The sequence below is a fragment of the Oenanthe melanoleuca genome, chromosome 4A (genome assembly GCF_029582105.1).
Source record: "Oenanthe melanoleuca isolate GR-GAL-2019-014 chromosome 4A, OMel1.0, whole genome shotgun sequence".
In the NCBI taxonomy this organism is placed as follows: domain Eukaryota; kingdom Metazoa; phylum Chordata; class Aves; order Passeriformes; family Muscicapidae; genus Oenanthe; species Oenanthe melanoleuca.
In genome coordinates, this window is record NC_079338.1 from 7,017,280 (window position 1) to 7,036,497 (window position 19,218).

The following is a 19,218-nucleotide window of genomic DNA, read 5'->3' on the forward strand; positions in this document are numbered from 1 at the left end:
GAATTCTGGTTTGTAAAACTAGTGAGATAAAGCATCTTGAGTGAGCAGTAACATCGTTTTAAAGTATTTATTTACTTGAACTACATGAGGAAAAACTTCTCCTTTTGTGGGGGATTCAGTTTTGTGTTTTGATACGAGCTGTTCTGTGTTAAAAGCGGTGTACTGTATTGGGCTGAGCAGAAGCCTGGAGCCTTCCTAAGATTAAAAGCTGCCTCCATGGTTGCAGTTTTTTTCTTGCTTACTGGGTTTTCTGCATGTGTGGGATGATCAATTTAGCATTCAGTTTCTCCTTTTAATGTTTTTGAATAGCTAGGAGACTTTAAGCTGTTTTTTTTACGGATGAGTTATGATGGGCTCTGGAGTGTTTCTGCTCTGTATGCTGTTGCTCAATTGGCTCAGGACAACATATTCTCTTCTGTGTGGTTTTTTTGGAGTTTTTTGGTTTGTGGGTTTTTTTTGTTTGTTTGTTTGTTTGTTTGTTTTTGGTTTTTTTTTGGGTTTTTTTTGTTTTTTTTGGGGGGGAGGTTTTTGGGTTTGTTTTGTTTAGTTTTTTTTTTTGTAGTGGTGGTGTGTTTTTATTTGAAACAATTTTGTTTCATCCTCCTTTTGGTATCTGAAGAGTTTGTAGCCCACCAAAATCAGTTTTCTCAATGAGGAAGATTCTTAACATAAATGTTACTTTTGCTTTCATCAAAAACTATAGAAACAAACCAAGGGAGGAGAAGGGGCTTAGTTAGGTAATAGAACCCACTTGAAATTTGTTGGAAGGAGAAGGAAGGTAAAAGATATGATGAACTTACTGGAATCCTCAGTAAGGGTGCTGTGCTGTAAAAATTAATTGTGAGAGCAAGCAACAAAGCAAGAAGTAATGTAAGCAGCTAAGAATTTCATTTTCAATGGCAACTTTTTCACTTTCATGGAGTTTTACAGTAATTGGGATTTCTTAGTAAGTATCAGCTGGGGAGGGGATGCAGAAAGGCAGCTGCTTCCTGATGGCAATGAATAGCAATTAAAACCTTTTTCCTCTTCGAATTTAGCATCTAGTGTTGTATGTTGTAATTGAAGCTGTGCCTATTGGAGAAATTTGGTGAGAAGACAGTAGTTTATTTAGTGATAATGTGAAATATGGGAAGTAAACCATTCTAAAACATTTCAACCTCCAGACAGTAAAAAAGAAAAAAACCAATCAGTTAACCTTTTGTCCTGGTTTGAAGGACAGGTGTCTGCCAAGAAAGGCAGAAATTTTCCTTTGAAACAGAGACCTGAATTCCACTCCCCTCAAATATTATAACGTTTGAATCAAGGACTCTGAGGCAGAGATAAGGGGGTAGGAATAACAGCTCTTTTACTAATATATCTAACTGTACAAGCAGAAACAACAGCAGTTGTTAAAATTACTAACAAAACAGAACAGATAACTCGGTTCCAGTCCTTTCTTTAGTGGTGGGCATGCTCTCAGCGGGAGCGGAGGCAGGAGGGGGCGGCAGCGGCTGCGCTGGTCTCGGGTAGGAACAGGCTGGAGCGGGCAGCTCCTCGCTCACCGTTGGTGTTCGGGTGATTCGCTGTGTCTGCAGAGGCAGGAGGCTGGAGCAGGGCAGATGCAGGGCAGGTGATCGCAGAGGGTCTGGCTCTCCTGCCTTCGGCCGCGTGGCTCCAAGACCGGGGGCTCCTCCTCCAAGCTTCCCGGAAACACGAGTCCCTTCCGGAAGCACGAGAGCCCCTCTCCAAGCCGATCCCACCTACCCCTTTTGTCCAGAGTCATCGAAGATCCGGGGTGTAACCGGCCAGCTCCATTGGTATGATAATGGGAAAAATTCTTTAAATTGACACACTAATAGGAAAACACTCAACCCCAACATTATCCACCCCGAATTTTTCCCATGCCAACATGCTACATCAAAGTAAAACTTTTATGTCATATACATACATGCAGTTACAGGCACAGTATCATAGATAGTTCACCCTAGAACAAGGTCTCCTTGGGGTACGCATCGGGTCTTTCCATCCTTTAGCATCACCCACCAAGTGCAACCTGGTCCTTGAGCGAAAACCACCCCACAAACAGGATTGTCTTTGCTGTAGGGAGAGTTCACCCAAACAGTTTTTCCTAACATGCCTCTCAGGTGTACCACTGGGACCTTATCTCCATCTGGTGTTTTCCCAGGGGCTCAGATTGGGCAGGGCCTGCTCGGTTAGTGGAACCTCGGGTATTCACTAACCATGTGGCCTTTGGTAGATTGATCTCCCAGTTTTTGAGAGTCCCCCCACCAAGTGCCTTTAAGGTGGTTTTAAGCAGGCCATTGCACCGTTCGACTTTCCCAGCTGCTGGTGCATGGTAGGGAACATGATACACCACACTCAATGCCATGTTCTCTAACCCAGGTGCTTATAAGGCTATTTTTGAAATGAGTCCCATTGTCTGACTCAACTCTCTCAGGGATACCATGCCTCCAGAGGACTTGCTTTTCCAGGCCCAGGATGGTGTTCCGAGCAGTGGCATGAAGCACAGGGTAGGTCTCCAACCACCCGGTGGTGGCTTCCACCATGGTCAGCACGTAGCACTTGCCTTGGTGGGTCTGAGGTAGTGTGATATAATCAATCTGCCAGGCCTCTCCGTACTTGTACTTGGACCACCGCCCCACATACTAGAGGGGCTTCACCCACTTGCCTTGCTTGATGGCAGCGCACATCTCACAGTCATGGATAACCTGAGAGATGCTGTCCATGGTTAGATCCACCCCTCGGTCTCGTGCCCACTTGTAGGTGGCATCTCTGCCCTGATGACCTGAGGCATCGTGGGCCCATCGAGCTAGGAACAATTCTCCCATGTGTTCCCAATCTAAGTCTATCTTTGAGACCTCTATCTGTGCAGCCTGATCTACCTGCTCGTTATGCCGGTGTTCTTCATTAGCCCGACTCTTGGGAATATGGGCATCCACATGACGGACTTTCACGGGTAGCTTCTCTACCCAAGTGGCAATGTCTTTCCACTCATCAGCAGCCCAGATTGGTTTTTCTCTACGTTGCCAGTCAGCCTTTTTCCACCTCTCCAGCCACCCCCACAGAGCATTGGCTACCATCCAGGAGTCAGTGTAAAGGTAGAGCTTTGGCCATTTCTTTCTCTCAGCAATGTCCAAGGCCAGCTGAACAGCTTTGAGCTCAGCAAGTTGACTTGATCCACCTTCTCCTTCGGTAGCTTGTGCAACCTGTCGTGCGGTGGGGCTCCATACGGCTGCTTTCCACTTCTGGTTCATCCCCACAATGCGACAGGAACCGTCGGTGAAAAGGGCGTAGCATTTTTCATCTGCTGGCAGTTGGTTGTATGGTGGGGCTTCTTCTGCCCGGGTCACTTGCTTCTGCTCCTCTTCGTCAGCGAGACCAAAATCTTCACCTTCTGGCCAGTTTGTAATTATCTCCAAAATCCCAGGGCGATTTGGGTTGCCAATCCGGGCGCGCTGCGTGATGAGGGCAATCCACTTGCTCCATGTGGCGTCGGTGGTGTGGTGGGTAGAGGGAGCCTTTCCTTTGAACATTCACCCCAGCACTGGCAGTTGGGGTGCCAGGAGAAGCTGTGCTTCCGTTCCAATCACCTCTGAGGCAGCTTGAACTCCTTCATAGGCAGCCAGGATTTCCTTCTCTGTGGGAGTGTAATTGGCTTCAGACCCTTTGTAACTTCGGCTCCAGAATCCCAGGGGTCGGCCTCGGGTCTCACCAGGCACCTTCTGCCAAAGGCTCCAGGACAGACCATGGTTCCCGGCTGCAGAGTAGAGCACGTTCTTTACTTCTGTTCCTGTCCTGACTGGGCCAAGGGCTACGGCATAAGCTATCTCCTGCTTGATCTGGGGGAAGGCTTGCTGCTGTTCAGGGCCCCAGTGGAAATTGTTCTTCTTGAGGGTAGCCAGGTAGAGAGGGCTCACAATCTGGCTGTACTCAGGGATGTGCATTCTCTAAAAGCCTATGGCACCTAGGAAAGCTTGTGTTTCCTTCTTGGTTGTTGGTGGAGACATTGCAGTGATCTTATTGATGACCTCAGTGGCGATCTGGCACCGTCCATCTTGCCACTTCACTCCCAGGAACTGGATCTCTCGGGCAGGTCCTTTGACTTTGCTCTTTTTAATGGCGAAACCGGATCCCAGCAAAATCTGGATGATCTTCTCTCCCTTCTCAAATACCTCCACTGCCGTGTTCCCCCAAGCAATGATGTCATGATGTACTGCAAATGTTCTGGAGCCTCACCCTTTTCCAGTGCAGCCTGGATCAGTCCGTGGCAGATGGTGGGGCTGTGTTTCTACCCCTGGGGCAGTCAGTTCCAGGTGTACTGCACACCTCTCCAGGTGAAAGCAAACCGAGGTCTGCATTCTGCTGCCAAAGGAATGGAGAAAAATGCATTGGCAATGTCAATGGTGGCATACCGCCTTGCTGCCTTGGACTCCAGCTCGTACTGCAGCTCCAGCATGTCCGGCACGGCAGTGCTCAGCGGTGGAGTCACTTCATTCAAGGCACGATAGTCCACAGTCAGTCTCCATTCTCCATCAGATTTGCGCACAGGCCAGATGGGGCTGTTGAAGGGTGAGTGGGCTTTGCTGACCACCCCTTGGCTCTCCAGCTCACGGATCATCTTGTGGATGGGGATCACAGCATCTCGATTAGTCCGGTACTGCCGGCGGTGCACTGTCATGGTGGCAATTGGTACCTGTTGCTCTGTCACTTTCAGGAGCCCCACTGCAGATGGGTTTTCTGATAGTCCAGGCAAAGTGTTCAACTGCTTAATGCTCTCTGTTGCTACAGCAGCTATTCCAAAAGCCCACCTGAACCCCTTTGGGTCTTTGTAGTAGCCATTCCTGAGGAAGTCTATGCCTAGAATACGTGGTGCCCCTGGGCCAGTTACAATAGGATGTTTCTGCCACCCCTTCCCTGTCAGGCTAATCTCAGCTTCCAGCAAAGTGTATTCCTGTAATCCCCCCGTCACCCCAACAATAGAAACAGGTACCTTCCCCACATGTTCTGATGGTATCAGGGTGCATTGTGAACCAGTATCAACTAGTACTCTATGTTCCTGTGGCTTTGATGTGCCAGGCCATCGCACCTACACTGTCCAATACTCTCTGTCATCCCATGCCTCTCCCTGGCTAGAGGCAGGGCCCCTCTAGGCCTGGTTATTATTTCTTTCCTGGGCATACATAGTGGAGGTTCCTTCCAGAGGATCTGACAGATCATCCTCCCTTCTGTGATACCCTGCACCTTTACCATGGGAGGTTGAGGCTAACTTCATTTTAGTGCGGTTTCCTCGGTTAGCATTTCCCTCCCTGAGCCGACGCACCCGTGCTGCCAGGACAGAAGTGGGTTTCCCATCCCATTTTCCCATGTCTTCTCCATGATCTCGCAGGAAAAACCACAGGTCAGCTCGTGGGGTGTACCCTCTCTCCCTAGCTGGGGCGCGTTGGGTTCTAGATTTGGGGCCTATGACTCGCACTGGTGCTGCACTGATCTTTCTTATCTCCTACCTCATCTCCTCCATCCTGTCTTTGACCTCTTGGAGGTCCCTGGCCACGGCAGAGACATTGGCCTGCATTGGGCCATTCATCATATTCTCAAAATTTCTGAGTCTGTTGGCAACAGAGCCCACTGTGTCTTGGTGGTTATCAGCGTTGATCATTGCAATGAAGGTGGTATATTGAGATGGCCCCAGGTTTGCCAGATTCCATAGCATCTGCCCTGAGCACCTGACCTTGTCAGGATCATTGTCATGCTGTCCATCCCTCCCAAAGAGTACCTCTAATACTGCCACTTCTCTCAGCTGCTGGATCCCTTCCTCGAGAGTCTTCCAGCGCATTCTACGGTGGTACTCCTGCATTCTCTCTTTGTGGACAAACTTCACTCTCACACTCATTAAAAGCCGGTCCCAGAGGGAAAGGAGGCCTTGCTCCCTTATGAATATCTGGTCCACAACTGAATCCTGGGCCAAGGATCCCAAATTCCTGGCCTCAGTTCCATCCAGTTGCACACCTGTTCCCGTAAGGTCCCAGACCCGGAGTAACCAAGTTGTAAAAGGCTCACGGTCCTGCTGTGCAATGTCTTTACGCAGGTTACGGAGACTATCGTATGAGAGGGACTCGGTGACAATCTCAGCCTCTGGCTCCCTTGCTGGTTGTGAGGACCCTCCTGGCTGATCCCCATTATCTAGGTGCCTCATTTTAATCTTAGATTTTCTAGTTTCCACAGGGGCAACTGCTGCTGGCTGTGGCTGCCCCTGTGATCCGGCTGGAACCTGAACAGATACAACATCTACGGGTTCCACTGCAGCAACATCTGACTCTCCCTCTTTAGGGCAGGGGGAGGGTTTCTCACCAGCTGAAGAAAAGTGCTCCTTCAACATCTTGACAATATCCTTCACTAGAGCCCCCACCCACTCTGGGTGGTTCATTTCTGCAGTGGGCTGTGGGGCAGCATCAGGCTCTGGGGCAGCATCCCTAGTCCCCGGAGCAGAGTCATGTTCTGGGACAACATCCCTGGTCTCTGGGGCAGGGGCAGACTCTGGGGCAACATCTCTAGTCCCTGGGGCAGGGGCAGACTCTGGGGCAACATCCCTAGTCTCTGGGGCAAGGGCAGACTCTGGGGCAATATCCATAGTCCCTGGGGTAGGTATCAGGGTTGTTAACCAAGCCAATATTCCCTTGTTTCTGAATGCTAAGTAGAGCAGGCCTATCAGCAATGCCAACCACTGTAAAATAACACTAGCAATTAAAACAGATCTGAAATCCTTGAAAACTGGTGGGGTAGCCTCAAAAAACTGGGTGATGGGTTGGGAGAAAATTTCCCTTGCAGTCATTACTCCACAGTAAGTACACAGTAAGTATTATTGAAATAACCCCAGAAACACGCCGTTAGAGTACGATAGCTCTGGATCCATGTGGCCACTTCCCAGAGAAAATTAGAAAACCATGAATTCCTGACATAATCAATCCACCAAACTAATCGGATAATAGCTACAGTAACTTTGGTGAGAGGGCCCATATTCAAAAAAGGGCTTGCAAATGGGAGAGAGGTATCTGTGGCCACATGGAGCCCAAACCAGATTAAACCGGATAGCATGTTGCCACTCAAGAGAGCTGTTACTCCTGTTTTAACTCTCCTCTTAATGCTCTCGGGCCCCACGTTGGGCGCCAAAATCTGTCCTGGTTTGAAGGACAGGTGTCTGCCAAGAAAGGCAGAAGTTTTCCTTTGAAACAGAGACCTGAATTCCACTGCCCCCAAATATTATAACGTTTGAATCAAGGACTCTGAGGCAGAGATAAGGGGGTAGGAATAACAGCTCTTTTACTAATATATCTAACTGTACCAGCAGAAACAATAGCAGCTGTTAAAATTACTAACAAAGCAGAACAGATTACTCGGTTCCAGTCCTTTCTTTAGTGGTGGGCACGCTCTCTCTCAGTGGGAGTGGAGGCAGGAGTGGGCGGCAGCGGCTGCGCTGGTCTCGGGTAGGAACAGGCTGGAGCGGGCAGCTCCTCGCTCACCGTTGGTGTTCGGGTGATTCACTGTGTCTGCAGAGGCAGGAGGCTGGAGCAGGGCAGATGCAGGGCAGGTGATCGCAGAGGGTCTGGCTCTCCTGCCTTCGGCCGCGTGGCTCCAAGACCGGGGGCTCCTCCTCCAAGCTTCCCGGAAACACGAGTCCCCTCCGGAAGCACGAGAGCCCCTCTCCAAGCCAGTCCCACCTACCCCTTTTGTCCAGAGTCATCAAAGATCCGGGGTGTAACCGGCCAGCTCCATTGGCATGATAATGGGAAAAATTCTTTAAATTGACACAGCAATAGGAAAACACTCAGCCCCCAACACCTTTATAATTTCTATTCCAATCTATTTTGTTACCTTGTAACTGTTGTTATATTTTCATTCTTTTCATTACAAGATATGTATTTTTTTTACTTGTTGCTCTTTGCTTCAGAGTCTTGCACATACCAAATATAAATGGAGAGAGTGGGGCTGGCATGGAGCAGTCAGTCCTATTTTGTAGCAAGCATTAGGGTATAACTGATGATGAGCACTCATATTTGCCATTTGCAGTCAGAGATTGGTGTTAATAAGCTTCTTTTATATCTTACAGCTTTTTTTCGCCTTTGTGAATGAGGAAAAATTTTCTGAAAATGGATGGATGGTTTACAACCCAATGTCTGAATACAGGAGACAGGTGAGTTATTTACAGTTGCCATTGCCTGGTGCTTGCACATCTTCCAGCTTGCATGTTTGTATATTTCTTTTATCAGCTGTTGGGAGAGGATGAAATTTCAACATGAAGAAAAGTAAAGAAAAGAAATAAAACACTTGAGCCTTTAAAAAAACCGAGAATGCCCAGGAAGGTGATCTTTGCTCTTTGAAGGAAGTTATTGATGCCTCTTACAATGTACCACTCATAAGTGAGCACAGGTGGGGAGAATGTGCCAAATATGTAACTGTAGTGTCCTAAACATAGATTGCATTTGTTCTTACCAAATTGAAGTGGGGGAAAATAAAGCAGCTTGTTTTAGAAACAGTATTGCTTTACAGAAATTCTGGATGTCTTATCAGTATTCTTCCTTGCTCTTTATGTGATCTTGGGAAAATATCAATGAAATAGGATGATATTTCATTTTTAAATGTCTGTTAGATAATTAAAGTAAGACATTAAAAAAATTAAATAGCAAAGAATGAGAATTTCCTTCATTTTTTTTTTACCCTTCATAGTTTTTTTTTGATTCATGGTTTGGGAGCCTGAGGCCCAAAAAAGGTGAAATACAAACACCCACACAACCCCACTGTGTGGAGAACTTACGAGTATGTCTCCTGGAAATGCCTTACTGGGCAAAGTACAACTAGTTGTTGTTCTTTCCCAATAAGAAACTTACCCTGAATCTTAACTTTCAACTTGACAATAGTATCAGGCTACAGGGAAGAAAGGTTATAGTGAGACTTCCTCCCTCACAGTCTCTCTTCACCAGGGAAGGTGGAAAAGTAAAACTTCAGGGAAGCAGAGAAGGTAATTTTCTTTCCTCAATCCCGCAGTTAAAGAAATACATCTCTTAGTTTCAGTCATTGTTTTGAAACTTACTATAAGGCTAGAATTGTGTGCATATGGGTATGAGATGGCTCTTCAGCTGTTTAAGGCTGTGAATCCATCTGCAATGAGCTGGTTTGTGTGGTCTTGTAATCTTTTTTGCTTCTATTGCTTTGAAATAGTACTTAGTTAAATTGTTGCCATGTGGCCATAATATCATGTAAAATTCAGGAGCGGAATTAGTACTTGTTCAACCAAAAGTACATTGAATAACTTCATGTTATATTTTAGGGGCTGCCTAATGAACGGTGGCGAGTGACTTTCATTAATGAGCATTACGGGCTGTGTGACACGTACCCATCGCTCTTGGTGGTGCCGTACAATGCAACAGATGATGATCTCAAGAAAGTTGCTGCTTTTAGGTCCCGAAATAGAATCCCGGTGAGTATTAGGTGATGGAACTTGCCTGATGGTGTGGCTAGTTTTAAGTTGCATCCAAACAGCTTCTTGCTGAACACAATGCAGAGGATTTTTTTTTTAAACCCATTTGACTTCTTGCATTTCTGTAATGAAAAATCTGTGAGGTAACAGAATTTTTTTTGTATCAGCTCTTTACAGCACTATAGAAAATACTAATTTCTATCTCAGTACTTGTTTTAAGTGGTATTTCCCTTTTGCATACTTGGAAGATGTGCTGTATCAGAAAGCTGCCTTGAATCTCAGTTTCAAACAGATGTACAGCTCAATATGGCAAATATTTATTAGATCTCGTATTTACTGACAGACTAGGTTTATAATTACAAATTTACTGTATATACACACACATCTGTATAATATATAATGTATATAGAATATGTAATGTATATGTGTAATATGTAATATGTGTAATGTATAGTTCTAATAACCTAGCGGTGTCATTCCTGTCACCTCGAAATTCATGACAGGCCTTTTGGTATGCCTGTACAGTGAGAGTAATAGTAATAGTGATTTTATTAAAGTAGTAATTTAAAATAGTAATTTCATTCTTGTTCAAGAGATAGCCACTCATCCTCACTCACCCCCCCTCCACTGGCAGATCTTGTTTCTGACCTTCTGAGGATTGGATTTTTGGGGTTTTTTTTGCTTGAACTCTGATCTTCTTTCACTCCACAACTTACCGAGTGGGTGAGAATACTGTTTCTTAATATTTTTCAACAATGAATTTGCATTTTTTTTGCCTACTTCTTGGTTTTTTTCCTTATCTTTAATCTCTGGCACTGCAATCTGTTCCCTGGGCAGTTCACTGTCTTTTGTAGCAAGTCCTCCGGTTCAGAACAACACAGACTGCATGTGTTCTGCTCCAGCCCTCCTAAAGAGGGCTGAGGAACAAAATACGCTTTAAAGAGAAGAGAAAACATTCAAGATACTGCAAAAAGGTTCAACTTCCTTATCTAAAAAAAAGGAAAAAGTTGTTCTTGTAGAATTGGAGCATCTCAGTCACTTTTTCTACAATGAGTCCATTCTCCTGAGTTGTTTTTTTAGTTTCAGCAGAGATTGCTGTGTTTGTTATTGGTTTACTTTTCAGGATCATTTGTGTAACTTAATATTTATAGGAAAATATTTAAATACATTTGATTATATAGGTAACTATGATTTCAGTAAACATTAAATATGTAAGAGAACACTTTTGAAGATAATTATTAAATTTTATGAGACCAGAAGCTCTTGAGATGTCAAGGGATTGTATTTTGAAGAAATAAAAAGAAAGGTGTTTATTTTCATACTGTGTATTTTAAAGAATATAGCTTTAAGTTAAGATATTTTGATAAAATGAGTATCTTCTGCTGTGTGCTTGCCATGTGACCAGGTTCTCTCATGGATTCATCCAGAAACCCAAGCTGTAATAATGCGCTGCAGTCAGCCCCTGGTTGGAATGAGTGGCAAGCGGAATAAAGATGATGAAAGATACCTTGATATCATCAGGGAGGCCAACGGGCAGATCTCCAAACTGACCATCTATGATGCAAGGCCCAATGTCAATGCAGTTGCAAACAAGGTAAATAGATGCTTCTCATGTCTTATTTTTGAAGGGAATGAGGGAGGAGACTTACTTTGAATCTGTGCAGAGGTTTTGGGGAATAGTAGTAATCTTAATATAGATAAATTCACACATTCAACTACTGAGGCTCAAGGCCATAAAAGGACATGAGTGTCTAAAGTAGGTCCCTAAGCAGAGTTTCAGGACCATATGTGGATTTCCAGATAACGCTTTTCTGTGTGTGTTCTCAACCAAGCACAGATCTTAGTGTGCGACTCCAGGGCGTGTTGGGCATGACTCCACTTTGCACTAGGAAAGTGTACAGCTACAGGAGTAGGTGTAGGCTGGGCTGTAGAGCATGTCCCCTGCTAGGATGACAGACCACCTCTGTGCAATTTTCAGATTCTCTGGGAAAATTCCATCCTAGAAAGGATGTGTGCATAAACCCAACCCCACTGACAGGCATCCTTAGTTTGGGTCTTCCTAACAATTACATGGACTACTTCAGACCTACCCTGGCATCCATCAAATAAAGAGAATGTGATAAATAAGTTAATTTGGGTGCTTGCACTCTAAACAGCAGTATGGGTATGATCTTGGATACCTTGGTACCTATTGATCTTCCCCAGGTGCTTGTAGTTGGTACTAACAGGAAGTGTTCTCATGGAGTAAGGTGACTGTTTCTTTATCTATGAAAACCTAAACGGGATCAGATCTGGAAGAGATGTAGAAAAATCATCTTCTCCAAGCTTTTAGGAAGAAAAGGTGTGCCTGTGGATTGATTTCTCCTCTGCTTCCCCCTCAGCTCTGTTGAGGATTAGATTATTTAGGCAAGCTTAGATAATGCCAGTACACTGTGTCACTGTTGTTTTTGGCATGGAGTGCAGTAGGCATGGATGTACTCCATCTTTATATGCAAAAACTATGTTAGGGAGCGGTGGTGCAGGAGACAAGTTTAATGCTTTTGTCATAAGAGAATGTGCCATGCCTGGGGATAGTTCCTTAGTCATGGAACTTCAAACACAAATGAAGGGAATGTGCTTTTCAGTACTTACTAGAGTAGGTGTGTGTGCACAGCAAAGAGCATGAGAGCTGACCTCAAGAGTATTTGAGACCTGAGTGAAATGATAAGTGTGCTTATCTGGAGAGAAGGAATTCTAGTTTCCGAATAGTTTTGTGGAACAAAACAAGCACCGGTTTAGTGAAACTAGCCCTCTTCAGTGTTTGTGCTGAAAGAAGCGTGAAATGGTAGAACTTGTTTGCATCTTAGAGGTTTCTGTGTAACATTTGTTAAGTTGCTTTCAAGAATAACAATAATAATTCAAAGGGGACAATAACGCTGGTAGTTTGCTCTGTGCAAGTTAGGTGCATGTACTTGTACCTGTACAGTCTTCTTCTTTATAATACAGAATGTAGTTTGTTAAGCTTTGTTACTATGTGTGTATAGTAGGCATTCTTTCAGAGACTCTATCCTAGGGGCTGTTTTAACCTGATGGTTTGTATTTTGAGGGTCTGCCTCAGTTGCTTGCATTTGTCTGTACAAATCCCATTATCCTCCACGCACTGAAGTTTTATGGGTGAGCAAAACATGTAATCTTTCTGTTTGCCTTGTGAAAAGATTGTCAATTATATCTTTGGAGCAAATGGGGTAAAAAATTGAGTTTCTCCAAGAACTGCAGAAAAATTTAAGGTAATGTCTTATAGACAAATTTGATATGTACATGTTTTATTTAACTCTTCATACATCTAAATATGAAATGCTCAATCAGAGCAGTAGACACAGTAGGGTACATTTCAGGATCTGTGGGAGAATGACATAAGAAGTGCGAATCAGTGTTGATCAGCACTGAAAATATTTTGTGAACAGCTATGAAGGTTTGTCTAAGCAAAGTCTTGGGCTGTGCTACTCACGCATTCCTGTGTTCCTTGTACATAGGTCAAGACGCAGTCAGGAATTGCAGCAGCCCTGATGCTGAAATTAGAATCATTCCTCATGAAGACTTCGTAATGCTCAAAGGAAAATACACTCATTGCTTCTTTAACTGCATAGCCTGGCAGTTCTGATAACAACCTCACATCTGAGAAGAGGGACAGAGAGCACAGAATAGAGATACTGTACTGCTGTACAGAAGTATAGGTGGTACTCATGGGGAAAGGCTACAGAGTGTTTTAGGCTCTCTGATGTATAGCTGGTGGCTGCAATGACATATAAAGGCAAAATTTATTTATCCAAATTTATGGCATGTTTTTGCTGTCTGCAGGAAATGCTGCAATCTCTGAGCTTGAGGGAGCTGGTGGTGTTTAGTCTGGAGAAAAGGAGGCTCGGGGGGGACCTTATCACTTTATGCAACCTGCCTGAAAGGAGATTGCAGCCAGGTGGGGGGTCGGTCTCGTCTCCCAAGTAACAAGTGATGGGACAAGAGGAAAAAGCCTCAAGTTGAGCCAGGGGAGGTTAAAATTAGGTATCAGGAAAATTTTATTTGTGGAAAGGCTGTCTAGGGAGGTGGTTGAATCACTGTTCCTGGAAGTATTTAAAAGATGTGATGCTTAGGGGAGTGGTTTAGTGGTGGACTTGGCACTACTGGATTTTTAATGGTTGGATTCAATGATCTTAAAGGTCTTTTCCAACCCAAATGATTTCATGCTTATCTTTGGAAAGTCTTCATCGGTGGCCTTGTGCCTTTAAATACTTGTGGGTTTTCTGCTTCCTTTTATGACCAGGCATATCCTCTACAGAGGTGGTGTTGAGATGCTTTGAAAGAGCAGCAGCAGAACAGACTTTTTACTTATGTGGCTCTTTAATATCTTAACAGTTTAAATATATGTTCAGTCTTCAGCACTAAAATTTAGTTTTAGAAAAGTTAAAGTAAACTTTAATGTTATTGCTAATTTACTTCTTAAAGACAGAGTCTAAGATTGTCGAACATAATTTTTAAATTAAAGTAACTGAACTCTTAAATTTAAATGTATTTGGCCAAACATTTTATCACTTTTGTCTATTTCTATGTCAAATGAGATTCATTCCTCTCGCTCTGTTGAAAAGAGTGCTTATATGACTAAACTTAATTTCAGATCTCTTGTTTGTAGGCAACGGGTGGGGGATATGAAGGTGAAGATGCATATCCCAATGCAGAACTTTTCTTCTTGGACATTCATAATATTCATGTCATGCGGGAATCTTTGAAGAAGCTGAAGGACATTGTTTATCCTAATGTGGAAGAATCACACTGGTTGTCAAGTCTGGAATCAACCCATTGGTTAGAACATATAAAGGTAATTTTCCTTGATTGTTTGAAAAATGTTTGTCCGAATCTGTTATATCATACTTGCTTTCTTTGCTAAGCTTTGAAATACATAAAATTACTTGAACTATAAAAACAACATCCCTGAATGTTGGCCTTTTTTTGCTAACTAATCTTAGAGTATGTTATGAGACTCATAACTAAGCAATGGTAGGTGAAGTTGAATGTTTGTTGCCTGCCTCAAGTTGGTTGCTTGGCAGAAGAATGCATTCTTAGTCTGATTTGCTTTACATAAGAACTGATTTTTTTTTTGGGTTTCTTGCAATACAGACCTGCAGTTGACTGTCATTGTGACATATTAGTAAATACTTCATTTGGCAGTGTGTATGTGATTTTTATCTTGTGAATTATGGTTTTGTAAATAAATTTTTTAAATTTATTTGTAACTTTTGTAGTTTTCATCTGGTAGCACAGATAAAATACTTAAGCTGGTAATTCACCAGTGTTCTTGCTAGTTGACCTTTGAATCTTTTGCCTCAAGTACAGCTGTGCAAAAGTAATTAGAGTATTATGTAATGAATCCTACTTAATAAAATTTTAATCTTAATTTAATATTTGGAAAATAAGTATATTAAAAGGGTGCAAGCTCATTTTTCCAATAACTGAGATAATTCAGTCATTTAGTTCAAAGAAAGGAGTCAAATTAAATAACACTGAATTTTAAGAGATTATATCCTATGGTAAATTCCCTGTGTCTTTGAAAAAGAAGCTTATGTTCTTTGGTTTATCAAGGTTACTGTTTTCTGCTCTGTTTTTTAAGAATTTGCTGTGACATGAATTTGATCTTAGTAAGAGATTAGGGAACCAATCTCTTTCTCTATTTTTATGCAAGAAATTCACTTGATCGCCTAGAAAATTCTTTTCCAATTAACTCCAGTGCTTTTTCCAGGTCTTTTAATGGATACAGCATTAATTCACATGCAAAGAAATCAACTTAGTGTTATTATTTGACCAGAAATAAGTTGTGCTGTTTGTTTGGTGTGTGTTGCTCCTTGCCAGCTTGTTCTGACAGGAGCCATTCAGGTGGCAGATAAGGTGTCATCAGGCCGGAGCTCGGTGCTGGTTCACTGCAGTGACGGCTGGGACCGCACAGCTCAGCTTACCTCCCTGGCCATGCTCATGCTGGACAGCTACTACAGAACCATTGAAGGCTTTGAAGTTCTGGTGCAAAAAGAGTGGATAAGCTTTGGACACAAGTTTGCATCGGTAAGAATTAGAAGATAATTGCAAAGACTGTGCGTTACTAACTTTTTGAAAAGCTTCCAGTGTTAAATTGCTCAGTTTGCATCAGGGTTTGAAAATTCCTTTCATTATTTTTGAATTTAGATTTAAAACATTTCCAGGTAAACTGAGCAGAACTTTTGGGTTTGGACTTGTTTGATTAATACTTTTCTTGCTATTCTTTTTCTGAGAACTCATATTTTGTTCTTTACATCCTTTTAAAAGCATAGAATTGCTAGGGTCACTGTGGTTATTGAGCAAAGAAAGTAAGGAGGCAGAAAAATTGTGTCCTTTCAAATTCTGCAGCTAAAGATAAGATAAAGCTGAGACACGAGGTTCTCCATCACTCTTTCTTTCGGCTGTTTTGACTGTCACAAGAAGCAGACAAATGAGTCTGGCCAGTGCCTTCTAAACGATATTTTGTGTTCTGATTCCCAAATATTCTAAACTTGTTATAATAGCTCCCAAGAGGCTGTCACTGGTAATGCTGGCTTTACTTCTATTCAGTTGTCTTCTGGGCAGAAGGTTAGAAGCTCAGAAGGTTAAGTAGTTGCTTCCATAGCAAGTCTTTAATATTTCATAGGTTTTTGAATAATTTTCACAGAAAATTCACAGAATGGTCTGAGTTGGAATGGACCCTGTTCATTTTGTTTGTGCTAGAAAACTTTTCAACGTCTTAGTGGAACTTTTTATAAATGTGGCAGCTAACCATTTAACCAGGAAATCTGTGTGAGGAACCTGGAGGACTAGATTAGGTTGCCGGGGAGATTATGCTGTTACTTACTATAAACATTACCACAGTGTTGCTTGTTGGTGCTGAACCTTGTAATTCTTAAGAAGTTTCTACATCTTTAGTAGAAGCTACTTGTGTGGGTATTTTGTCCCTAATGGAATATTCTAAAGACGTTAATATTACTATAATTTGGAAAACAGGAAATCTGGAAAAAAACAAGAAATGGAAAAATATACCTATGTATATGTTTCATGACCATTTTACATTTGCAAATGTGTAAGAGTGTTTCAGTCATTTGGAAATCCATGTATAACTACTCAGTATAAATAAAAAATCATAAATCATACTCACTATTTACATGTGCTTTAGGCAGTGGCAGTTTTTGATCTGACATTCTAAAGGTGTTTTGAGGCTTAAGACATTTGTATTTTGGGTGCTGGGAGTGATAGCTAATGTAGTCTGGTTTTTTGTGTGCTTACTTGTGGTCTTTTAGAAGTGATATGTTTTATAAATCTTTAAGTATTCTGTCTTGGTACAGCCACTGGAAAATGTGAAGCCAGTGGCTCGACTTTTTATTCTCATTTTATTTTGTACTTTAAAAAGTTAAAGAGTCAGGATGCAGATAAAATTAGATTATATAGCTAGGAGATGTGTAGTCAAACATGTGCTATGGTTTAACACAGAGCTTGCTGTTCTTCATCATTATTAATAAGTTCAAATAATCTATATTTATTTTTGTTAAACCATTCATTTTAGTTGGGTAATCAAAGATTTTGTTCTCCCTCAACAGATGTTTTTTTCCAAATAGCGAGGCAGGACTTGGCATCCCTTCCAGATGATTCACTCAGTCATGAGCGAATTTATGTCTGACAGTGTAGCAAGAATAAGAATGATTTAAGTAATTCCTTTTGCTTAAAATGCTATTTTCCCAACTTGCTCAGTCAAGTAGTAATCTTTGGAAATGGTTGAAGCCACTCTTCCTTGGGAGTACTGTAAATTTTTATTTGATGGGCTATTTAGCTTATAGTGAATGTTAGTCTTTTCTGGAGTTCTGTAGAAGTGATGGAGTCGCCATCCCTGGAGAGATTTAAAAGACATGGGATGTGTTGCTTGGGGATATGCCTTAGTGGTAGACTTGTGAGTGCTGGACTCCATGATCTCAAAGGCCTTAACTATTCTATGATAAAATTATAATGCAATCGTAAAATATTTTGATCATTCATACTCTGTTTTAGCTTGATAATTACTTGATAGAATTGTGACTTTGAAGAGTAAGAACTAGACTCTTAGTGCAGTTAGAGCAGTTCCTGAACCTCATCTCTGAAAACATTGTTGTTTCATTTTCCCCTTAGTAGAGAGTTGAAGAGTAGAGTGTTACTTATATTGTCTGGGTTGGCACAAGCTTCATGTTTTTTATGATACCAGGGTTTCAATTTGGATCATTTAATATCAAATAACCAAATAGTAGACTACTTAATAGTTCCTCTCCATGTTTTATATCAAATGAGGTAAGCAATAAGTTTCCTTTTATATGTATGCTGAATTTAGTGCACTCTGCAAATGATAAATTTGCTTATGTAGAATTTAATTCTAATTATGCATTCAAATATGAGACATAATTATAAATGGAAGATAGACATTCTGAAACTGCTAACTATAGTGAAAGTGGGCAGACTTTCACTCCTTATTAAACATATATGACTCTTAATGGATAACAAGTATTTCAAAACATGAAAACTGAAGAGCAAGGAAGCCAGTTTGGTTTTCTTCTTTAAAGCCCTTTTCTAGTCATTTGTTACTGTTGTCTGATTCAGCTGCATCCCTCATCTCCCTCTATTTCCTCCCATTCAATTCTATTATTTTAAACTATGTTGCAAGCCATTGTACAGAGTACTGTCCTAATGGTCTTATGATTTTTCATGTCCTTGAGGCATTAAGTTTGCTATCTTACAGGCAGGTAGACAACATCTTAGCTCAAAATACCTGCTTTTCTTTTGTCTCCTCCATCAAGTACATGCAAATGGAATTATGGAATGAATAGAAACTCTTTTTCCCTGAATCTCTTACCTGTTCTCAGCTATCAAATGCAAAAAGGAAGCATTGTTTGTGGGGCAAATTCCTTTGATTGTTACTTTGGGCACCTCGTAATAAGGGGCTTACCCAAACTTTTAGCAGTCTGTTAATTTTGTGTCAGGAACATGAACTTTCTTTGATCTTGTTCACGTTTGCTTGCTCCCTCAGTGTGAATGTTAAGGTTCAAGAGTGGAGGAGAAAGAGAAGATAGTGTGGATAATTTCATTATCTAGGTTCTGCAGTAGGTTACAATAAAATGGATGACAAAGCATGCAACTTGGCTTTTGACAGACTTACCATGTAAATTTAGTTCAGAGTATGTCTTGATTATTTTTTAAGTCAAATAATCAAGACATATTCTGTTGATAACTTCCTAACTGTTGATGCTTCAATAGTTCTGCTTGTCTAATAATCAGCAGGTTTATATAACAGGACCGGTTATCAGTTCGGAATTTTTTCAGACATCTTTATAGCAGCTTTGCAGTATTTCTCTGTATCGTAATCTCTCCTTCTTGGTGCAGTAACTAATTTTGAAATTATAACAGTGAGTTGCGTTATTGCAGAAGAATTAGTCCTCTAGTACAAAATAAGAAACCATGTCTGTTGCCATAAAATAGCATGTTTCAGTTACCAGGAGCCTGCTTTGCTTCATTTCAGAGAATAGGCCATGGTGATAAAAACCATGCTGATGCAGACAGATCACCCATCTTTCTCCAGTTTATTGATTGTGTGTGGCAGATGTCTAAACAGGTATGTTGTCTTGTTCTTCAGAAGGTAACAGTGTGAAGAGTTTACTGAATTAAAACTCTACGTCTTTATTTTTTTTGAAAAAAGTCTTTGA

The 19,218-nt window shown here is 41.9% G+C and overlaps 1 protein-coding gene across 10 annotated transcripts in view; it reads left to right on the plus strand.

Moving 5' to 3' along the window:
* The window catches only part of MTM1 (myotubularin 1), a 47,570-nt gene that overhangs the window by 21,647 nt on the left and 6,705 nt on the right, over window positions 1-19,218 (plus strand). For all 10 annotated transcript variants that reach the window (XM_056491781.1, XM_056491785.1, XM_056491786.1 and 7 more), the window contains 6 exons: window positions 8,105-8,188; window positions 9,323-9,472; window positions 10,878-11,066; window positions 14,136-14,321; window positions 15,350-15,556; window positions 19,035-19,127. In XM_056491781.1, the coding sequence (XP_056347756.1) occupies window positions 8,105-8,188; window positions 9,323-9,472; window positions 10,878-11,066; window positions 14,136-14,321; window positions 15,350-15,556; window positions 19,035-19,127 (909 nt within the window). The remainder of the gene's footprint in view (window positions 1-8,104; window positions 8,189-9,322; window positions 9,473-10,877; window positions 11,067-14,135; window positions 14,322-15,349; window positions 15,557-19,034; window positions 19,128-19,218) is intronic.